Source organism: Cyprinus carpio, chromosome B10 (assembly GCF_018340385.1).
Source record: "Cyprinus carpio isolate SPL01 chromosome B10, ASM1834038v1, whole genome shotgun sequence".
NCBI classification, from domain to species: Eukaryota; Metazoa; Chordata; class Actinopteri; order Cypriniformes; family Cyprinidae; genus Cyprinus; species Cyprinus carpio.
In genome coordinates this window covers 7,652,536-7,677,031 of record NC_056606.1, presented here as the reverse complement: position 1 = coordinate 7,677,031, position 24,496 = coordinate 7,652,536, and the positions used below count along the sequence as shown (strand labels likewise).

Here is a 24,496-nt window from a genome sequence, read left to right as displayed (position 1 = left end):
GAAAAATAAAAAAAAGAAAAAAAAATTTTTAATTTTTAAAACTTTTTTATTATAGGGTTTTAAACTTGTTTTTTTTTTAAAATTGCTTTTTATTAAATTACCCCCCCAGTTTTTTTTTTTAAAGGGTCAGAAAATTTTTTTTTAAAACTTTTTTTTTTAAATTTGTTTTTCCAATATGTATGTAGTTTACATTTAGTGAATTCAGCCCCTTTTTTTAAAATAAAAATTAAAAATTCTAAATTTAAAGCTTTTTTCTTTTTTGCTTTTAAACTGTTTTTTTGTCAAAATATATATTATTATTATAATACAAAACACACAAAACCCACACATTTTTTTTTTCAGCAATTTTTTGACCAAAACCCAATTGCCCCCAAAAAAAATTTTAAAGTATGATATATCGGAATGCAATTTTTAAAGGGATAATAAGAAGGGGTCAAATTCCCTTTAAAAAAAAAGGGGAGAAAGCCAACTGGGGAAAAAGAAAAAAGACAAAATTGTTTGGAATCCAAGCTGATCGGGTTTCCCCAAAAAAATTTTGGTTTTAATGTTTCCCCCATCTTTGGGGCCCCAAAGGTCAGGGACCGTCCCAGAGAAAGCAAAAGATTGGGGTGTTTTCTCACAGTACTCTCACCAATTTCCGGGTTTAAATCCCCCTACCATGTCAATTTAAACTGGTGAATGGAGACTCACCCTGGAGCGGCTGTGCATGAACGGGTGTGATTCCCACATGTGTTGTACTCCGCATTCCGCTGGTTTTCCCCGGGGCTTCCTTTATTCCTGGCCCCCTCGCTGGCTCCACCCCCACCCCTTTCTTGCTTTCCCACAACACCAAAGGCCTTTCCATCTGTGTTTAAAAAAAAACTTATACATTCAATCCCTTTTAAATGGGTTCAAAACGGGCCAAACCAGCCAAACAACTCGGGAAAAATTTCCCCAAAAAAGCCTTAAAAACATTTAAAAGGCCATGCGTTAATAGCAAAAAGCAAAGCCCACATGTGAACCACCATGCATAATCAATCCCCCCTTTAAGAAAAACTTTTTCCCCCCACATTTAAAACAACAAACCTTTTAGGCATTTTTTGGGACGGTCAATTAACCCCCCACGGGGGATTGAGCTGAGAACGGGGGCTCTTATATACAAACAAATTTCCACAAACCACTGAGAACCCTGGCCCCTAAAGACAAAATATTAAAACTGTAATTGACTAAAAACTGCATGGGAAAAAAATTTCTTTTCCTTTTGTGGCTTAAAAACCTTCAAAAACCCTTTAACACCAAAAAAATTTTATATGATGTTTCAGTAATACTTTCTGCAATTTTCCCCGGGCTCACATTAAAGAAAACTCACAAAAAAAAGGGTTTAAAGGGGGGCTACATTTTCCCCCACAATAAAAAATGCTTTGTTATTGTCCCAAAAGTGTAGCGATGTAAGAAAAACAAATCAGACAGAAGCATTTCAAGCTAAATTAAACAAAAATTTTTGAGAAATTCCCCCTATGAAATTACTTTTAAATTTTGTCCACGAAAATTTCTAAAACCAAAAATTAAGGGAATTTCTCTGCTGCCAAAAACTTACTGTTGTTCTGCAAACTTTCAGCAAAATTTTGTAGGCAGAAAAGATACATTGTCAATTGACCCTTCACAAAGACCCGAAACCCTTTGTAACTTTTGACAACCATTGCACTCACACCACACATCATGTTCTCACACAGTAAAAATACATCGCGGAGAAAAGGGGAAACTGGAAACACATCGTCAGACAAATATTTTTTTTTTTTCAAGAAATTTAAACAATAGATGGTGTTTTGTGTCTCTTTAAGGGTGTCGAACAGATCGCTGAAGCACCTCAGTCAAGCAAAATTTGAACCGATCATCTATTCTTCTTACTAGTCATAGCACAAAATAAACCATGAATGAACATAAAAAGGTGTCGTTTAAACCCAAGAAACAGTATACACACCATTTTTCAAGTTGTTGGACAAAATTCAGATTTGACATTATGATTGGTCCGATCGCCTGTCAATCAAACCACCTTGTGAAGGGTCAACTGTCAGTAGTGTAGTGATGTATGAAGCACAACTCAACTAGAGTCATGTTCAGCAAATTGAACTTCTGAAAACTGTTTGGGGAAATTGCCCGGATTTCTATCGAATGAAAGGAAAGTGAAATTCGTGACATTTGGAAATATGGTAACCCATACCGGAATTGGTGCCCTGCATTTAACCCATCCAAGTGCACACACACAGCAGTGAGAATGATGAACACCGTGAACACACACCCGGGCAGTGGGCAGCTATATATCCAGCACCCGGGAGCAATGGGGGTTCAGTGCCTTGCTCAAGGGCACTTCAGCCATGGGTATTGAGGGTGGAAGAGAGCGCTGTTCATTTACTCCCTCTCACCCTCAACTCCTGCCAGCACCGAGACTTGAACCTGCGATCTTCGGGTTACAAGTCCAAATCTCTAACCATTAGGCCACAGTTGCCCCCAAATGGATTGATTGAATTGATTGAATGAACGGATTTCTTCCACAAAATTCCACAGAGTAATCGTAAACAGTGCTCTGCTGCTCTACATTTACTCTTGTTGTTGCAGAAAAGGCCCACTGGTAATTGTCAATAGTGTAGCGATGCATGAGGAAAAAAATCATTTTCCCAGACGTTCCTTTAAAATGTTCCCCCCCGGGGGAACCCAATGTCCAACTAAATCCCAGTGTTCCTTGGGAATCTTCAAAAAGAGGCTAAAAACACACCCTTTCCATTTTTTTGGGCCCCCTCTAACTCTAGCACCCCCTTTTGGAAAAATCTATTTTATTTATTTGTTTTTTTTTTTTATTGGGCTCTTTTTAACACTTGAAATATTTTTCCAACTGTTTGGTTTTTTTTAAAAAAAGGCCTTTTAACACTAGCTTTTTTAATTTTTATCTATTTTTCTTTTATTAAAAAAGGGACCTTAACACAAAACCCCCCGTTTCCATTTAAAAAAACCAAATGAGTCAATGGATTTATTTTAAGATGTCCTACCCCTTTTGAAGTGGTAAAAATAATTCCCGCCCGGGGGAGGGTCAGAGAGCCCCTTGGATTTCATCAAAAATATTTTAAATTTTGGGTTTCCCCAAGAGGAACCAAGGTCTAAAGGGGGTTTAAAACGCCCCATGGGGTGAGTAATTACGACAGAATTTTTTTTTTGGGTAAATACCCCTTTTTAAATTTTTGTTTCCAAGGGAAAAACCACCCAAGACAGTTTTTGGGGGAAAACTAAAAAAAGTCTGTTTTGCAACAAAAGCACCCAAAAATTCAGTACTTTTCCCCGAACCTCCCATGATTTCTAAGGGAATTTTTTGGGTTTAAAAAGGAGGGAGCCCCAGCCTCTGGCACTGCAGTTTTAGCCTTCCTGATCTCCCCCCGCAGATACCCTACGGGGAGGGAAAAACACAAAAAAGGTTTTTTTAAACCACTGATTCAAAAAGCACACAGAAACATAACATGAGAGAAGCATAACAATGCAATCACATCAAAAAAAACAAAATTAGATGTCTAAAGGTTTTATTCAATGTACAAAAAATTCGTTCTGTGCTTTTTTTTATTTTTTACCCGCAAAATTAACCCCTTTTTTTATCTTTGATGCAAACTTTGTCGCCCGTTAACATACCCCCCAAAGGTAAGATGGAAAGTTCGCCAAAAATGACGAAAAGGAATTGTGGGGCGAATAGTAGCCCAGATTTTTGAAGCCTGAAAGATCCCAGCAGGATGCTAGGGTTTAGGCGTGGACTCTAAAATTTAAATGATGTTTCAGTCAAGATCTCTTACCCAGAATCCTCACCATCCCCTCGGTCTGCGCGTATCTCGACTGAAGCGCGACGCGGGCGCCTGGAAGGGGCGTGACGCTGGGGTTCGAGCTGGAAACAGGTCATCAGATTATGACTTTGTATGTTGTGACCCGTCGTGCAAAAAATCTGTACATCTAGAGACCCTGACAAGACAAGGCTGTGTGACAATACATTAATCAGAAATGCATACTAGGACAGTTTGAATTGAGTTTTAAATTTTTTGAAAGACAGCGCTCCCCATTGTCAGATATTAACTAAGATTACTACGTTGGTCATTATAGCCACAATTCACATTTTTTAATTTAACTCACACAAAGATATAAAAAAAATTCGATTTTTTTTTTTTTTTACATTTATTTATCTATACATTTATTATAGCCACAATTCTCATTCAGAAGAAAGAAAATAAAGTACAGAAGAAAAAAACTTAACGAGTTTAGAACAACATGAAGATGAGATAATTAATTTTTGGTACGAAGAAATACTATCAACATTGACTCTTTAGGTTAAAATTCATACAAATGCATAAGGGAAAGTGTATATCTTAGGGACCCTTGTTATTTTTGTATTATTTTATATAGTATTATTAGCATTTTATAATAATTTTATTAGCTTTTATTTGTTTTAACTATATTATATTTTCCAATTTTAGTTTAAGTTTTACTAATGTTGCTGTGTGCCTTTTTTACTTTTTTTTCAGTATTTCTAAATATATTGGTTAATATTTATTTCAGTTTTAGTGTAGGCATTTTAGCACTTTTTGAACGTAAACTCTTTTTTTTTTTTTTTTTTTTTTTTTTGTAGCGAGTTGCAGTGCAACATTCCTAATTTTCATTAACGTTTTTCAACTTTTTATTATATTTTGATTTTATTCTAGCTTCACTTCAGCTGATAATGATTTGTAATAGTTTGCTAACAATAACAACAAAGCTTAGGACCTGTGACTGGTCAACATTTTGTATTCTTTTTAAAATGTAAAAAAAATATATAAGCTGCACGCGCATATAAAAAAATTAATTTATAGAAAACTGTCAAAATTGTTTTGTCAGCTGCCCTTAGGCTACTGATGCCAACCTAAACAGTAGATCACACACATATGTGACAAACACATGCATAGCCCATGAAGTTGTTAATGATGTGTCAAACAACCTCCAGGGTGAAATAGAAAAACAGGCTTTTAAACAGACTTGCTCTATTTTTTAAACAAAGCAATTGATCCAGCTCAGCGTTAAGCAGACATTAACCTGGCTGACATACATCAGCCCTGTGTGACCAGGCCAAAGTGTGCACCACTAAACAAGAGATTCAGCATGCATTTATTAATCCGTTTCACACACCTATAAGCGACACGCAGCAGACAAACATGGCTTGCCAGGTAATGCCGATGATGATTTAGGCTTAATCTACTTCAGTCTGTCTGTTCTGAGAATTCAGATTTTGCCGCTGCTCAGAATCCACCTAGACAGGCATTGTTTGGTGCATCAGGTGCACGCAGTTTCAGCATCGACTCGGAACGCGCCTGCAGCCGTCTACGATTCCCTAGAAATGCTGTCTAGCTAGGCAGCTCACTAGGATTTGACACAGACCCGTTGAGTTCAAACTTACATCTCGAAATTCGACCAGCCCCATCTCTCCGAGTTCGCTGATGCAGGTCGTACGCAGCCGCCGGACTGCAGGAACAGCTGCGCCAAACACATCCTCCTCACTCCGAAAGCCCATCTCCTCTCTCGGCCACCTGGATCACTCAATCCGCCTCTGGCCTTTGCGATTCACCTCAATACAGCACGACCAACCTGCCGCGAGCGTCAAGTGTTCAACACAAAAATTACATCTCCAATGCATTTTCATTTTGATCATGAGCTTGTAAGCGCGCATTCTGAATTATTTGAAGATCTTATGTCTGATTGAATGCCGGGATGAGATTAAACTGTACCCCTCCCAACCACACTAACCTATAAGGTGCTATTTTTAGCAAACCTAGTGAGTATTCTCCATGTAAAATCATGCAGATTATGCACAGACTACAAATGAAGCTGCAGAGGTGTATAGTCACAGTGTCTTACCTTGCTGGCAGGACATATAATAATCGATAGGAGTCTGTACCTTTAATTGCCGTCTTGTCATTGAAACGACAGAAATAACGTCAAGAGATTAAAGGGCGATTGAAGGGATGTTGCCAAACAAAAACAGCGTGAAACGCTATGCAGTGTCCTTAAACACATACGCATAAAAGTAGGCTTGGTGTTTAAATAGATCGCATAATAAAAAGATCACTCCCGTAAAGCGCAAACCCCTGCCGATGTACAGCTCGCTCCCGTGGGGTTGCCGGGTACTTTTTTTCGTTAGCAAATCCCCCTTTCTTCTACTTAGCATGTTTAAAATTAAAAATTTACAAAGACATTTTTGAAAAATTGTTTTAAAAAATAGAAACATAGTATGAATATATATCTATATATATATATATATATAATATATTATATATATAATATATTATTAGTATATGATTATGTGCATTTATGTAAGACTACCTACAATTTAGCAAAAAAATAAAAAACATTCACAACTTCACACCTTTTCAAGTTCTACAATTAGACCTCCTTGCCCACGGAGTGATTTAAAACTAAATAAATATAAAGAAATTAATATAATTAAATAAACATAAAATATAAACGAAAAATGTTGTGTATTTAACACCCTTATTTCATTATACTTTTATTATTGTCAGCATTTCATGATGTATTTAATAATTTCATAGTGTTTTTATTATTTTTTTACTTAGAGTGTGTTAAATAACTCCAGCTTCCATTAATTTTGCCCCTACTATATTTAATAAAATTATAATGACTTTAATTATGAAATTTTAAATAACAACGAACAGCTATTCTACAAATCCCATAACAAACCCATGGCTTGCAAATATTTTATACTCTGCTTAAAGGTCCACTCAGTAAATAAATAAATAAACAAATAAAGACTCATTTAAAATGCTATTAGAGTTGATTACAAAAATGATAACAACATGTCCTAAATTCTAAATCCTAAATGTCTTTATTGCTTACTAAACAAGTTTGTATGGTTAGCGTTTTTCTGCAATCTGGCAACCACATCATCATTTAATATATTCTGTGCCATATTCTTCTAGACCAGAGGCAGGCCATCTGCCTGTCCTTTGTTTAAATGCCTGAAAGTTAAAAGATTTACAGGGCAAAACAAGACTTCAATACCAACTCTCAGTGAAATATAATGTTTTCAGCAGAAAAAGTTTATAGCAGATACAATAAGAGGTGTAATGGTCCTGATGTTGATGACAGTGACGTCATATAACCCACTAGCCCCCACCTCATTGGTATATTTATGCTAGTACCTTTATAAAGTGCCACACAAATTGACTTACGTTCTAGGTTTCCAGGTAAATGTCCTTCTCAAAGCAAACGCAGATATATCAGAAAAGGCCAACCTGTCATGAAAAAGTGGCATCCAAAAGTAGTTTCTTTAATGCAATATCTGCAAATGCCTGACAGAATTGATGAATGTGGCCCAGCCCGCCTAATCACTTCACATCACTTTAATAAGAAACAACAAAAACATAATAATAGAAATAATATATTATCATGGTGCATAAATTCACCATGTTTTTCAATGTAGAAATAGAGACATTAGCCAGTAAACAAAAGAAATACTAGTAGAAATAGAACATAATCAGCTGTCTGATCAGTGTTATATGCAATAATAGTTGATAATACTAAGTATAAAAAGTTAAAACAAAAAGCGAGCAAACCCTCTTATTATGTAAGGCCGACTGCGACTACAGCAAAAGAAAATGTCAGAGCAGTGGTGCTGATATCAGGTAATTTGGATACGAATACCCCACCAAATAAATAAAAAAAAACATTCAAATTTTATAAATCTCAACGTTGTTTAATAATGTACCAAATGAGAGGATAACCTGTATAGTTTTACAGTTTTCCTAAAAAACACTGGTATGATATCTGAAATACTAAATAAATAATAGAAGTAAACGTTCTTATTATCATAGGAATCCAGCCGTTTTGGCACGCAATGGTAAAGTTAACCAAGGGTTCATCAGAAAATCTTAGATACGCTGATGCTCAGATCAGTGAGGTCCAGGTTCATCGGGAGGGTTTTGTTGCGAGTCTGTTGAGCTCCTGTGAGAGGCCAGTGACGGTGTCGATGATCTCTGTTCTATCAGACTCCTGCAGACGTCTCCACAAGCGCTGGACACAACTTGTCTGGGTGCCAGAGGGGCCTGCTGGCGACGGAGCAGCTTCCGAAAAACAGTCGAATCAGATCGATCCGCACCATGCAACTAACGCCCACGTCATTTCCTCCAGCGCAGCGCAGAGCGGGCCAAGGATGTCGTCGTACATCCGGCAGCAGTCCTTCAGGAGCTTTGCTGGAGGGAGCTGTGAAAACGCTGGCGGCACAGCGCTCCTCAATAGGCGCCTCTTCCCCCAGCCGCGTCTCCCCTCTCCTTACGAGCCGCACGCTGCAGGTACTCTCCTCATGCTCCCGCTCCAGCTCGGCTTCAGCTCCCTGCGACTCCTCTCCTCCTCCTCCGGCTCCTTCCGCCGCTTCGACTTCTTCTGACCGGCTTCCCTCTGTTCTTTGGCGCCGTTGCTTGGCAAAATACTCCCGTCTGAATCTGATCCGCCCAGTCTCCGAAGTCTACCTCGTCTTTATCATCCCATAAGAAGTCATCTGGAGCAAACAGGACATATTCATACAATATACTGTAGCCTCAGCTTTGGGAGGGACCCAGTCCATTCACTGACTGTCCCCTGATGCATATTGCTCACTTTATTGATCTGGCAAGCTTGAATCTGATTTTGGCTGGCTTTGCACAGCCTGCTGCATTCAAGGGGTCTGAATACATAATGGTCAATGGCACTCAATTTAAAATAATAATGATAATAACAATAATAATTAAAAACAGTAATTAACTTAAGATTTAACATGTTTTTGCTAATGATAATTTAGATAATTTGGTATTGTACAAAAAATACAATAAAAATGTAATTTATACAAACATTGACTTAAATACGCCTCGTCTATGATGAGCATGTTTTTTTTAATTTCTGTATTAAATTAATATCTTATATAGATGTCATAAACTATAGTTTTATATAAAGAGTTATAACATAATCTAAACATCTTGGAGGCAATGTAATCAAAATTATCAGGGTGGAAAAGTATATAAAGGAAAAAAAAAAAATAATTTTAGTACTTTGGCCAAAATTGTTTATTAGTATTTCTGTTAAAATAATAATTAAAACTGCTTCACTGCGTAGTAATATTTGAAAGTCTTCTTTCCCACAAAATTAAGGTCAAGTGGTGCAACCAACCTGTCACTCAAAAAAGTGGACCACTGTAGACCTTAATAATAATAATTCATAATATTTGTTTAAAAATAATAATTATATTTCATATATCTAAAAACTATAAAACCTAAAGGATTAAGATCATGTACACTCATGTATTCAAGGTCTAAAGAAAATACGTATTTTATACTTGATGGTTACACCACATGACATTTTAGAGAAATCGAAGCTTTTATTTAAAAAATAATTGAAGTTTTTTTTTTTTTTAAACCAACACGAATACACCAGAGTACATTTCTAAGCACTTGAAATAATAAATAATCTCATTTTCTTTAACTGATCGATCTATGTATTATTTTACAATAACTCTTTTCCGTGAAATAACCAACTATTTCTTGAGGTCCCAATAATAGTGCAGGATGTTCAAGCTTACCATCATACTGTCCGAATGTCTCAAAGAACTCATCCTGACATTCTCCCAGCAGCTTCTCTCTCCACTGTTTCTCGGGATCAGCATGTGAGGATTCAGTCTTGAGGTCCCCCTTTTTCAGTTAAATTAACATGAAAGATATTATTAACTTCAAGATGCATGACTAAAAATGACAGCAGCATTGTTTAAACCTGTACTTAATATAATAACACGCAATAAGAGTCTGTATTTTCCCAGCACCTGCTCGGGCTTCATCCACTGGAGCAGGTCACGAGGAGTCACTCCTGCTTTATTAGGAAACATCCATGGCTTTGGACAGTTTGCTTTGTAAGGGCACCACCAGGTCATCATAAGCTGTGATGAATAAGGTGAACAGCATTTAAAACAGTTTAATCAGGGGAAGAGTTTGATGACATTACACGGGTCTCGTACCTCTTTTTGCCATGTTTGAGGGCTCTTTTTGCGGCCAGGTGTAGCGGTGTCTCTCCATTTTCTGTCCGGGTTGAAGGGGGTCTGCTCCGTGTTTTCAGCAGCAGTCTGAGAACTGCATCATCCCCGTGTGAAACATGCAATGTGTAGTGGGGCTTCTGTGCTTCTTCCCCTGCGTGAAATTCAGCTCCAGATCCTTGTGTTATACGAAGGAAATCGACTTTAACTTCATCAGACTCCCTCCTCCCCCACCACGTAGCGCAAGACTTCCTCTGCTTTCTTTTCGCCATCGGGACGCATTTCGATCACATGCAGATGTTAAATTCTAGATAACATTATGTATAGATTTTTTAAGACCCCATTTGTTCATGAGAAGTCCTTTCAAACGTTTTAAACACGGTCATAAACAAACGTTACACGACTTCGCTGCAGTACGTCTGCAAAATAATTCCGGAGGAACCCACTCCAACAGTTCCGGAGTTGAGGTGCAGTAAAAAAGACCACCAGGTGTCGCTGTTTGCCGACAAATCTCAGTCCTATATTTTCACCGCTTAAAATAGCTCGAATTAATTTACAGCTCATTTGATAGTTTTTACTAGTATTTTTTTCTTTTCTTTACAATCTACTGTTTAAATTTTATAGTTTGTATCTCTCAAACAAAGTACAAATATTTTGGTCATTACCTTGAGGTAGGCTTCTTAGTTACTTAAGTAAAGAATTGATTAGTATGTGTAACAGTAAATAAGCAACAAATGTTTGAGAGTAGGCTTAGTTTGTTGTTACCTGACAAATACTGAACATTAATTCAGCACAGCTGTCCAAGGTGAAACCCTATAATAAATGTGCTTTAATAAAATAAATTTTAATAATTGTGAAAATCTTTTATTTTGACTCTTCTCACCAACGGTCTTGATCATTAGGGCCCGAGCCAATGGCGCAGGGCCCTATTGATTTCCTAAGGATTATATTTATTATTATTTTTTTATTTTTCATTCGACTAAACGGGGCTTTTTGGGGTGCTTAACGTGCTCAAAAATCGTTGAAAATTGGCACACACATTGGAATCTGCGGCTCATTAGGACGCGCGCAGAGACTTGGCCCCCCTCGGTGTGGCACAGGGACTCTAACTACGGCGCCCCCCCTGGAACACAGTCAGAAGTCTTGAACCATAGCTCACACATACCTGCATGTATTTATATGAAACTCTGTACACTTATATATCTCATTGAGCCGAACAACTTTTGCACTCTATGTCATAGGCTCCGCCCAACAGGAAGTGAGCTTATTTTCATCGGTGGAGTGTTTAAAAAAGTGGCATGCCCTCTGGAATTTGATATACTTCTCTTAGGGATTTCCCACCCATTTCCGCTCACGAAACTCGGTTGGGGTATTGTGGGCACAGTTTTATTTAGCCAGGGATCAGTTGTTTGAGAACAGTAGTTGTTAGCGCTCTCTCAACACTAGCTGCTGTGACATATTAGCTGTGCAGCTCAGTGACAAACTGTTATTGTTCTGTCACAAGCTTTCTGACGATATATTTCAAATGCTTTTAGCATGTATATATATATATATATATATATATATATATATATATATATATATATAGGGTGTGTCAGGAAGCTTATTTACCTGCTGTTTTTCTCATTAATGTGTGTCTGTTTGCAGTGGACAGGTCGATGAGTATTATCCAAACAAGTTCATCCAGAGAGACGACACTGACCGCTTTTTACGTTCTCAACACGCTCTTTAACTTATCAGGTACAGTGGCACATTTACATGGACATGTGAAAGGATAATTGATTTTGTTAACAAGATTTGTCCCTCTTCTTTTCCCAGAGGACGTATCTTTATGCGTGCCTGGTGTTCACTTCACCAGAAGCTGCAGATATAAAAAGTGAGTCAATTATTTGTTATGATTGCAAGAGTTATGGCTCTTTTACAGCTTCACTGTCTCTCAGTCATGTGGATGATATTCATAATTAGCAATGTTTGCTAAAGCAAAAGCGTTACTATTAAATACTTGCTTATGCTTAGGGATGTATCAAAAACAGCATGCATGATTTCAGAAGGTTCACCACGGCACACAATAAAACCAGAACACATAAGCAAGCCAAAATCATGAATATATATATAAAAATGGTTAAATATAAAATCTCTAAAAAATAATATCTTAATGCTCTGTAAAAGCCTGACATATGAAATAATAGTCACACACTGTATATATATATATTAAATGGAACAGTTTTTTTTAAACCTTAAGACAACTTAATTTAATGTTTTTAAAAAAGTTTCATGTGTTTTTGTTGAGTATCATATCCCTGATACATCATGTTATTGTTCATATAGTGTGCGGTAAGAGAATATGGAGCTCGCTAATGAGAAAAAAAACACTTAAATGTTATTTAGAGGCACAAACTGAGCAAAAATATGCAATTTGGTGCAGATGTTGTTATTTATATGGGCAAAGGTTATGATGAAATTCTAGTTTGTAAAGTAAATTATATCGTTATAACAGTATAGCAGACTGCTTACATAAAATGCTTATAAATATCAGTTTTTCCTCCGTTTATCCCAATAATATACATTATTAAGATGATTTTTAATTACTTCTAGCTTCATGATCAAAGCTCTGTAGCTTTTATTGCTAAATGTAGTGCAATTATGCTATGCAATGATGATTGAGATGAACAAATAAACATTCCTCAAAAAGCCTGATATATGACCGTTCTCTCTGGAAGATCCTGCTTCTCATGTACACGATTGGTCAATTATATGTACAATGCCTGCATGTTATTGGTCAAACTTCTTTTTAGATCACATTACCTTCAGCAAGTATGAAATCAGAAGAAAAACAGTGCCAAAACCTGGATATTTTTTAGGTAATATTGAAATCCTGGGCAAAAACGTGTCCTGTTAAAAATGGCATGTATGGTCACCTTATAAATTATTATAAATGATCAATCAGATGACAGGAGGTATATAATAGATTATGAACAACAGTTGTTTTTTTAGCCAAATTTTGATCATGCTGAGTCCTAGCACCCAAAAACTGCCTTCCCTAATGGGTTTATTTGGATATGCCCAATAAGTGTCTACAATCTTTCTCTCCCATTTAGCTGCCAGAAAGGGTTCAAACACGGTGACTTGTTCATGTCACACAGAAGCATGTTTCAGGATGTGAGGGATGCCATGGATCACCTTCACGACACGGTAACCATTTTTATATTGACTAAATTTATGGTTTTATTTACCCTTTTGTGAAAGAATTTACTTACAAAGTTGTAGTTATGGCAAGCTAGCTTTGAAAACATAAGATCTCACCCTCCCATGCAAATCACTCTCCAAAGAACATGCACAAGCAGAGCAGAGGATAACCAGCAACATTACAGTACAAAGAACATAATATGTGACCCTGGACCACAAAACCAGTCATAAGTCTGTCTTTCGGATGAGATGCTAAACCGACCCGCACGGTCCCTGTCTCTCTGTGGTTATTAAAAATACCATGGCACTTCTCGTAAAGAGAGAAGGGTATGTAACCCTGGTAATCCTGGCTAAAGTGCCCCCCTTGGCCTTTGTCAATCAAAGGCATCCTAAATAATCTACAACCAGTAGTGAGCGCATTGTACTGTGGCTGCCGTCGTATCATCCAGGATGTGTGGTGGCCTTACTGGTGCCGTTGTCACTGTATGGCTGCCGTTTCCGCATGATTAAAACTGGATGATGCTGCACATTGGTGGTGGTTGAGGAGAGAGACCCCACATGTATGTAAAAGTGCTTTGGGTGTACAACAATACACCATAAGCGCTATACTCTAAAATGCACATCATTCATGTCATAAGTTGCATAGGGGATATTTGTAGCTTAACAGACAAAATGATTGTGTATGGGTGCAAAATCATTGATTTTTCAGGATATTAAGCAAAAGATCATGTATCATGAAGATATTTTGTAAATTTCCTACCGTAAATATATCAAAACTTAATTTTTTATTAGTGATATGCACATTGATAAGAACTTCTTTTTTTGGATAACTTTAAAGGGCATTTCTCTAATATTTAGATTTGTTTGCACCCTCAGATTCCAGATTTTTTAAGTAGTTGTATCTCAGCCCAAATATTGTCCCCATCCTCATCAAAACATACATATAAATGGAAAGCTTATTTATAAAGAAGATCTCAGTTTCTCGCTCGGTCTGCAATAGCGTAACGGAACAACATTGTGATGATGATGTATTTCGTTGTATAAATACACAGAAATATATTTAGTTACTTAACATATTGATTGTTATTCTGGGATGTGAAGACAACCTAACATAACATAACAAATAATAAAAAAAAATGTTTTTGAACCAAAATTCGATAAAAACCACAAAAAATGAATATGAAGCCTGTCAAGAACATATTTAGACCCAATTTTACCGCAAAACCAGAAAAATTAAAACATTTACAAACATTACATTTTCGATAAAACCCAACAACACTAAAAATATTTTTTAAATATGTTGATTAAAATCAAAATAATTTCAAAATCCTACTATTATGTTTAAAATAGTATTACCTAATACTATTAAAAATATTTTTTAAATATGTTGATTATAATTAAATTGTGTTCATCAAGAAAAGATGATATAGTCGATATATGTCATAATAATGGTCTAAATATGATCAATTCTTATATTATGTTATTCTGTTATAAAATAATAAAAATATTTGTGAGGTGACATAAAACCTAGACATAACAACAATATTTGCAGCTTATTATTTTTGTGACAAAAAGTTTGAAGTAAAAAAATTTGTAAATAATAATAATAATTATTATTATTATTAAATTATTAAAATGCATTTAATTGTTCTAAAGTGACAGTAAATACATTTAGGATGTTACAAAAGCTTTCTATTTCAAATAAATGCTGTTCATTTCTTTTTTACTTTCTATTATCAAGAATCCAAAAAATTGTAGCACAGTTTCCACAAAAATATGAAGCAGTGCCATTATTTATAACATTAATAATAATAAAAAGTGACTCTTCAACATCAAATCAGCATACAAGAATGATTTCTGAAGGATCATGTGACACTGAAGACTGGAGTAATGGCAGCTTTACACCACAGGAATAAATTTCTTGTTAAAATGTATATTCACATAAAAAGCTGTTATTTTCAATTAAAATAATATTTAACAATATTACAGTATTTTTAATCACCTAAACGCAGCCTTAGTTCAAAAAACAACCCCAAAAGCTGAACGCTAGTACATAAGTTACATCGTACCTTGTATTATTTCCTAAAGATTGAGTCACTTTGAGTTTAGTGAAATATTTAAGTTTGGACAGCACTCAGACCTCACTGTCCTCCTCCTGTTGTAGGACACGGGGAAGCTGCGTATCGGCACATACACTGGAGAGCTTCAGCATGGGACAGTGTATTCAGGAGGTACTCCCACGTTCTCCTCATCAGGATCTGTTCGCTAGGCTTGCATGAAGGCACTCCTTTGGCTTATGTCAGTTATCCCTGTTCAACCCTTTTCTTAGGATCTTCTGATATTGTCTGTGATTTGCTGGATGTTAGGGGGAAAGACGTCCTCTATGTGGGGGATCACATCTTTGGCGATATCCTCAAGTCAAAGAAACGTCAAGGCTGGAAGACTTTCCTGGTGGTGCCTGAGCTTGTGAAGGAGCTGCAGGTGTGGGCTGACAAAGCCAGTGAGTGTGCGCTCATCTAATTAAATAATATTCCCTTATTTGGTAAAGAATGGATACAAATACTTTAGTCCTGTGTCTTTTGATAGGTATGTTTGAGGAGTTGAAACATCTTGACATCTTCCTGGCAGAATTACATCAGTGAGTTATCACAGTCACCAAGTGCACTACTTGACATGATCGATAGATGGCGCTAGAGCACTGCTCTTAGTTGATATTAATTAGCTTTTTATTTTTATTATAGAAAATATATTATATTATATTGGCTTTCATTTTACTATATACGCATGCTTATATTTCCAGATTTTTCACGTATTATGTCTTCTTACAAACTTTGTTTCTGGGTATTTATGGACAGAAAAAACCTGAAACGCACATAAACAAACATCAACATCAAATGAACGTGTCAGCTGACCTCTTATTCTATCCCATCAGGCACTTAGACAGTGGAAGTCAAGAGTGCCCAGATATTAGTGCGATTCAGAACAGGATAAAGGTGAGCTTTACACATCTGATTTCTTCTTCTTCATGCAACATGTGCAGAACTTTGTGTTTAAACACTGTAAGTCATCTCTTAAAGGGCCAGAACTGTTATTCTAAAGCTGTTGATTTGTGTTTCAGATGGTGACGTACGGCATGGATCTGTGCTATGGGAAAATGGGCAGTCTTTTACGCTGTGGATCCACAAAAACCCTCTTTGCCAGTCAGTTACTGCGCTATGCAGATATATACTCCACCTGCTGCCTCAACCTCCTGAACTACCCCTTCAGCTACCTCTTCAGAGCACCTCTCGTCCTGGTAAACCTGTCCTGGCTAACTAGACTGGAATATAATTGTTTTGTATTAGTTATAAATATTAATATTTAACACACACACATACATACATACATACATACATACACACATATATATATATATATATATATATATATATATATATTTATTAAATCTGTAAATATCATGAGCAGGTGCTGGTGTTTAATGAATGTTTTTTGCTTTTATTTGCAGCTGCCACACGAGGCCGCTGTGGAGTCTCAGACTAAAGAGCAGATCACAGAGCTGCCGGAGCACATGCTCAAGACCACCAGCATCAAGGTTTGAACACTCACTGCACATTCTAATCATTCCCTTATACATTTTGACATATTTCTATGATTCTTAATGTATTATACCTAAGCAGCAGTTATTATTTGACCAAGTTTTGTTTTAAATTGATAATTTTTCTTCCTTTTCTAAATATTAAAGCGGTTTACATTCTCATTGTGTCTTTCCCACACAGCGGCAGTGTGAGTGTGACGGCGGTGACTGTGGACGAGATGATAATTGTGCCCGAAATAACCCGGCTACATCTACAGAGACATGAGGACTGATTTTTTTCTTAACTGCTGTAAATATGAACTTTTTATTTAGTGAGTGTGTTTCACTTTTACAGTTTCCGTTCCTGCCTTAATCCCGGACGAGCCCACTTTGGAGCTTCTGAAGGGGAGTCGTGGCCTAATGGTTAGAGAGTCGGACTCCCAATCGAAGGGTTGTGAGTTCGAGTCTCGGGCCGGCAGGAATTGTGGGTGGGGGGAGTGCATGTACAGTTCTCTCTCCACCTTCAATACCATGACTTAGGTGCCCTTGAGCAAGGCATCGAACCCCCAGCTGCTCCCCAGGCGCCGCAGCATAAAATGGCTGCCCACTGCTCCGGGTGTGTGTTCACAGTGTGTGTGTGTGTTCACTGCTCTGTGTGTGTGCACTTCGGATGGGTTAAATGCAGAGCACTAATTCTGAGTATGGGTCACCATACTTGGCTGAATGTCACGTCACTTTCACTTTCACTTTCACTTAAAACTGTGTATTGATGTGGCTGATTTGCATTATGAGCTTGAGTAATATTCCACTTCTGGCAGATTATTGTGATTAAACTGAATTTGCCAAGTGTTTTTGTGATGTCATCGTTACATCTTTCGTGTTGTTATTTGTAAAGCAAGAGTAAAATCTTTATTTAAGCATTTTATAAAACTTTTATATTCTGTGTATTTAATGAAGAGCTTTGATAGAAGTATTTAGTTTTTTGCATGTCAGTCATCAATGCATTGATCTGGTTTGCAGGATTTTGATCTCTCAGTGGTCAAATGTTTTTATTTTTTGCATTTGTTTATCATATCTCCTCACGTGACTGATTCCTGTACAATAATGCAGGGATGTGCATATAATATTAAATTAGTAACTTTAAAACTGTTTCTATATTCTGCTATTTATGCATTTACTATTTTTCATGAGCATATCGAAATGAAATATTAAAGTGCTTTATTTTAGACTTCTTTTCTTGTCATTTATTTCTAACTTAACTGAACTCACAAGACTAGCACTTGAAAATGTTAATTAGTTCAGATGTATTTAGTTCTGCATGGGAGCCTTTTAAAAGCTTATCAAAGCCGTTTGATTTCACAAATAGACCATAGAGGATAAGGAAGTGTATCAAAACGGCAAATTTATATATATATATATATATATATATATATATATAAAAAACCTTCAACAAATCAAGAAACGGACATCAGGAAATCTCTGCTCGGCGTCCGTAAGATGGCGGCAAAGACTACTCGACTTAAATGGAGGCCTTTCCTTTTATGATAATCAGCTTCTGTTAGAGCATAATTGTTCAATTTAACCGTTAATCTTGACTTTGCATAAATGTGTAAACAGCTGTTTTATAATATACAGCTACTGTGTTCGTACAGTAAGATCTCGCGCTAATTTGTCTTTATTTGCGTTGCGTCAACCAATTTTAACCTGAGAGAGAGGAACGATAACCTGGCTAAAAGTATCTTTTTTCCAAGAACCATAAAACAATATTATAACTTAACATTTATTACCAAAGATATCGATACGTACGATGATTATCATAAAAGGCAGCCCATGTAAAGGTATGTTGCTCCTAGTGTGTTAAAACTCAAGAAATAGCGTGTTATTTAAACTCGGAACGAATTTTTTAACATTTACATAAAGGCCTGTGTGTAAATCCCACTTTGTACTTTGTAATGGCTAAGAAAACAAAAGCCTGTGGCACTTTCCACAAACACAGCACGCGAGGCATTAGAGGAAAAATATCAGATTTTGTTGTGAGAACTATATGTTTGTTAAACTATTATTGCTTAACTTTAACCTCACAGTCAAAGCTGTCCATTTAAATGGTGAATTCGGCCAGTCTTGACCTTCATGACTGAATCGAACACTAACATCATAAAACAAGCATCATTTACACAGTGAATTCATTACAGTACAATCTTTGGTTTAGGCCTATTAGAAAAGACATTTAGCACACCCTGATAATGGATGATTTTACTTACAAAAATAAAAAATAAAATAATGCTTCTTAATGATTTTATAATGATATTATATAGTAAATATCTGGATTTCCTCAAACTGCAGTGCGGACTGCATTTGTCAAGCTCAACCATTCAGCTCTATTATTGCAAGGAAAATGACAAAAACTAATATTTTTCTTTAAATTACACAAGTCGGTCATTACATACAAAGCAACATTTGGTAAAAGACTATTTCAAGAAAACTTGAAATTTAGCTTGACATGAGGCTAATAATCAATATTTACACTTGATTTATAAAGAGTTTCTGGCCCTCTTTTTTTTAACCATATTCTTGGAAAGGTTCTCCAGCAGAAGATTTGACACTGAAGACTTTGATCAGTGACAATGACTAATCAAACAGGTTTTCTCTACATTAATCCCGCTGTGCTGAAGCTGAAGTCTTGTGTGCACTTGCTATTCCTGTGCTAAACCCTTAAAACCTTTATGTTATTTGTAATGTATAAACTTAATTTTAATGCAGTGGTTTTAAGACACCAGACCTCCTATGGACAGTTTCACATCCGCATTTTGGCAGCTTGACAATCCTGAGGCCTATAAGACGATTTGAGTCAATTAAAGCTTTAATAACACTTAACTGTTTAACTCAAGTGGTCTTTGACCCTTTTTAGTGACCTTCAAGTGAAACTGGATTCAGTGAAACTCGCACACTATACAGTGCAATTCAGTGGTAATTAACTTGTTGCATCATGTCTAACACAGTTCAACAATCAAGCCGAAACAAGGTGTAACTGTTATTAAAACCAAACACACACACACAAATGTTTTTTTCTTCTCCATAACCAAAAAGCAGTTGTGACTCCAGATTAAAGTATACAGACTAGCAGATTATTGAGCAAGTTAAAGCATCCTGTTTTTCACTCTTAAATATAAGTTTTTTTTTTTTTTTGCAGTGATTCCATTGAAGAACCAGTTTTGGTTGAACGTTTTAATAATCTAAAGAACCTTTTTCCACTATAAAAACATTTTGTGCCATAGAAAGATTGCATGGATGTTGAAGGCTCTTCATGAAACCATATAGATGCCAATAAAAACCTTTATTTTTAAGCATGTTTATCAGAATTTATGGTTCCATGAGGAACTTTCGAAATCCATGGAATCTTTCCATTCCACATACAATTCTTTTTTTTTTTTTTAAATAAATGTTCTTTACTGGCATAGACGGAACCTTTAACATCCATGTAACGTTTCTATTGGACAAATGTTCTTTAAGGTCCTTTAGATAATTAAAATGTTCTTCACACTAAGAAAAAATGGTTCTTGTAGGAACTGTTCACTGAAAGGTTCTTCAGGAAACCAAAAGTGGTTCTTCTATATGGCATTGTTGCCAACCCCCCTTTTTTAAAAGTAATCAAATGTTCTTTAAGGTCCTTTAGATAATTAAAATGTTCTTCACATTGAGTTAAAAATGCTTCTTTTAAAAACCAATCACTGAAAGGTTCATGGAACCAAAAATGGTTCTTCAAGCATCTGAAAAGCCCTTTAGGAAGTTTTATTTTGAAGAGTGTCCCGTATGATAGCGCCGCAGACACATATCCATTCCTCACATTCCACTATTTCCCAGCAAGCTTTGCAAGCGTGCCTCGACAAGTCGCAGTCATTACTGGAGTGCTTGAGGTGCTCCAGAGTTTCCCACCTCAGTGGATAAACAGGGTTAAGATTTAACCCCAGGTGTATTACTAAAACAACTCTACTGCCTTGGTGTAAAAACCGACTTTGATGAACAAATTTGAAATCGCAGAGACACTTTTTATCACTTAAGAGCTGATAACATGTTTACAGCCTTCACATTTAGTGTTTCTTGTGAAGTTATGATTAGAGAGTAACCTATGCTTCTTCAGCTTCACAAAGTCAACAACAGCATATTCGTATAGTTACGGGGCAAGTACAGACACCTTGTGTAGCGACTCGCCTCGCTCATATAGGCCCGGTATGCATGATTCAGAGCCTTTGGGGTTGATTCACGCAGTTATGTTAAGGACTGTCTCAGCAATGCAGAGAGACACGTTTAGCAGTCCTGGGCCCCTCTCCTGACCATCCCCCACCCCTGGACTTGCCTCCCTGCATTCCACCGAAAATATTCCCTTCCCCCTGCTAACCTGCGACAAGGGAGGGTCCGACCCGTGCACCTTTATTCGGCCTGTTAGCTCCAAACGAAGCCTAGCGCCTGATAACGCGACAACTGAGGGAAATGGCAAGGCCCCCGAAACAAACGAGGCCTGAACTCAGCTTGAAGTCCAAAAAGAAGTGGTTTTATTTCTCAAACACATGCGTTGCACCGGTTACAGCTGGAGGTTCATCTACGTAAGGGCATGACCTGAGCGATCTGGCACTTGCTTCCCAGGGGTCCTGCGAGCGTTGAGCATATCAGAGGCTAAATGCTATGACAATACTATTGCACTGCTAGAATGGATGGTACAGTAGTGCAACATCGTCAGAGCAGCTGACCTCAGCACATCAGCACGTGGACAGAGGGACAGCCATCTTCTCTGACCACCCACTGCTTACCCTCAACCCCTCATTTTAACTTCTACTGTCACCTTCCACCTTATCAGCAAGAATATCCATTAAAAAAAAACCCTAATAATATCATTTTTAATTGTTGTCAAAACAAATAATGATTTACATAAGCATATATATATATAAGAACGAACAAATATAATATAATGCAGCCACAACTTAATACATAAACAACAATATTATTAATAAAACAATACTACTAACAATTATTTTTTTTCCAAATAAACAGTTTAAAAATTATTTACACTTAATTTTATTTATAAATCAGCAGTTACAGTTAAATCAAAATGCAAGCAGAACAACTAAAAACAATATAATCACAATATTAAAAGGACAACAACAATATTAATAATATATTTTCAGGTGTCCGTTACAGTGTAACATACATTTAATTACTGAGTAATATTAATTAACAACATGCACTTACTATAGGGATAGGATTAAGGTTTAGTTTAGGGTTACTGCATGTAATTATTAATAATTGACTAATTTACATGTAAGGTGTAATAAGGACATTGAAAAATAACTGTTGCCGTATTATTATTATTTTTTTTTTCAAATGATTTCCTGTTTAAAAAATAACAATTTAAAATGTTAAACGGCATATACATAGATAAAACAATAAAATGCAGCCACAGCACTATTATTACTATATTAATATAATATAGTAATAAATTAAATATGATTGACAATTAAATATATAGCCTTTTTACGATACGTTATGACCCAATAATAATAATAATAATAATAAATGCTAAAATAATACTTTCTTGAAACTGATTTGAAGCAAGTTTGTAAACGTTTACAGTCTGCAGTAAATTTGTACAGTGTGTCAGCTCTCATGGTTTTCCAGGTCTGCACATGTTAAATAATGTCAGAGCAGGAGAGGGGTGAGAGGTGAAGGCAATGGAGGGAGGTGGAGGGCTCTGTTCTATCAGCCAATGCCCTTTTAATATTGCACTGCTCTTCTGATTGGCCAGTAGTACAACAGAAAAAGGGCAATGGACAAAACATGGTCAATATAACCATACAATCCTTCCCCTCATTACATTTAACCATTTGCATTGCATTAAGATTTATGGATATTTGATTTTATACAGTTCATGCACATTTGGTTGGAAAAATCAAAGGAAAGAGCAGCAGACAGTTCATTAAATATGAATTACATATCACTCACAACCAAATAATTAACCTACAAACTATGACAAAATGTTGGCTACATCCACGAAACAAATTTTAAAAGAAGGCTTGGCAAAATAAAAATTAAAACCACGTCTTACAAAAATAAGCACATCTTTGCTGTTTCCTTTATGGTTTGTCTCTGTAGGGCTCTGCTTTATGCAATGGAAATAATTTCTAGTTTTTGTTTTAATAGTGCAAATTAAATAAAAAGCTAACTTTTTAAATGGATGTCTCTCTGATTCAACTGAACTTTCTCCAGGAGTGAGTTGGGAAACATGTCAGAGAGAATCACAGTATTCATAAAACTGCAAACACGTTTTTTTCTTCTTTTTTTTTTTTTTCTTCTTTTTTTTAAGAGACCTTGATAGTTACGTAAGATTAAGTAAAATCGAAACAAACTTTACAAAATGAAAACAAAAACAGAGGGAGGCAGTTGTTTTGCTTTTTTATATATATATGTGCAAAACACCAATGACAATTTTAATTCAGGGTGCCCACATTTTTCACTATTCCACCATTACATAAACAAAATTATAAAAACTAAATTAAAATTAAAATTCAAAAAAAATTCAAACACTACAAGTATTTATTTGACTTGAAATAGCGTTTTACTTTTCCAGGCCTGGAAATCCCTTTTGAAATTCCCTAATATTTAGTTTTCCAGGACAGTGGAAACCATGTGAGGTTTTGGAAATTATGCGACTTTATAAATCGTTTTCAAAACATCAAAAACACATTTAAACACGTTGATTTACAGCGATGCAAATTATAAAAGAAAGAAAACGCTTTAACAGGTTGCTTAATTTGCATTAGCATTTTCAGAAACTTGTTGATAATCATAACAAACTTTACGAATCGCTGTCTAACCCTTATTAATTCTCCAACAATTAACAATCGCATTAGATGCATTCTGATAGAGTTAATAATGGAATTAAGTCGAATTAAACGCCCTCGACGCTTTCGCGTGTTTGTTTTGATTCGGATTAAATGTAAAGCATTACTAGCCCAACTCAAGTTCGGCAGACCAACGAATTTATAGTTCATAACGGTGATGTGTTTACCTCAAAATCACACCGTTTAAAAGCGTAAATCGTACCTGAGCACACTATCAGCGCGTGCATTTAAACACGTCTAGCCTTCTCTGTTTCCTCAGAAAGCAAACCTTGCGCATATAATCGCTGCATGCTCCAGAAGAGATCTCGTACCCCGGGTCTGATGGCACACGGTGCTGATGCGCATGAAAATGAGGCGAGAGCATTGGTCCCATCCATCCAAACTCTCCTTTACGCCCTACAGCTCCCGCCATTTCCGCCCAATCATCCCAAAAGCATGAAGAACACACAGTGAACCCCAAATTCATGAATGGCAGCGAACCAAGGGAGGGACACTCCGTCAGAGAAAAAAAAATGCAGAGGGAGAGTGAGAGAGGAGGAAAAGTTGAGTTAAAGGTGCAAAACCTGAACGCCTTCGGCCTCGGTCCTTTTTTCAAACGGTAAATGCATTAAGACTCTCCGTTTGCGAGAGAGCGCAAAGTTAAAATCTTACCGCGCGGCTCTGCGAAATAAACGAACGAATGTAAAGACGCGCGGCGTCACGGCCTTCCAGCGTCAGACTCCATCTTTGACTAGTTGACATTCAGATCCAGCCGGAGCAAATGCCTCATTTGCATGCGCGGCGCTGATTGGTCCGCTG

At 36.5% G+C, this 24,496-nt stretch overlaps 3 protein-coding genes across 5 annotated transcripts in view; 2 read left to right on the top strand and 1 right to left on the bottom strand.

Annotated features, from left to right (window-relative positions):
• Window positions 1-17,193, top strand: part of LOC109054485 (cytosolic purine 5'-nucleotidase) — a 595,585-nt gene extending 578,392 nt beyond the window's left edge. For both annotated transcript variants that reach the window (XM_042732317.1, XM_042732316.1), the window contains 7 exons: window positions 15,396-15,462; window positions 15,561-15,731; window positions 15,818-15,869; window positions 16,164-16,224; window positions 16,350-16,526; window positions 16,737-16,823; window positions 17,008-17,193. In XM_042732317.1, the coding sequence (XP_042588251.1) occupies window positions 15,396-15,462; window positions 15,561-15,731; window positions 15,818-15,869; window positions 16,164-16,224; window positions 16,350-16,526; window positions 16,737-16,823; window positions 17,008-17,091 (699 nt within the window). In that variant the 3' untranslated portion in view covers window positions 17,092-17,193. The remainder of the gene's footprint in view (window positions 1-15,395; window positions 15,463-15,560; window positions 15,732-15,817; window positions 15,870-16,163; window positions 16,225-16,349; window positions 16,527-16,736; window positions 16,824-17,007) is intronic.
• Window positions 1-24,496, bottom strand: part of LOC109071181 (solute carrier family 35 member E4-like) — a 224,911-nt gene that overhangs the window by 55,053 nt on the left and 145,362 nt on the right. The gene's annotated exons all lie outside the window — the stretch shown is intronic.
• sftpba (surfactant protein Ba) overlaps window positions 1-24,496 on the top strand; it is a 226,829-nt gene that overhangs the window by 113,663 nt on the left and 88,670 nt on the right. The window lies entirely within an intron of this gene.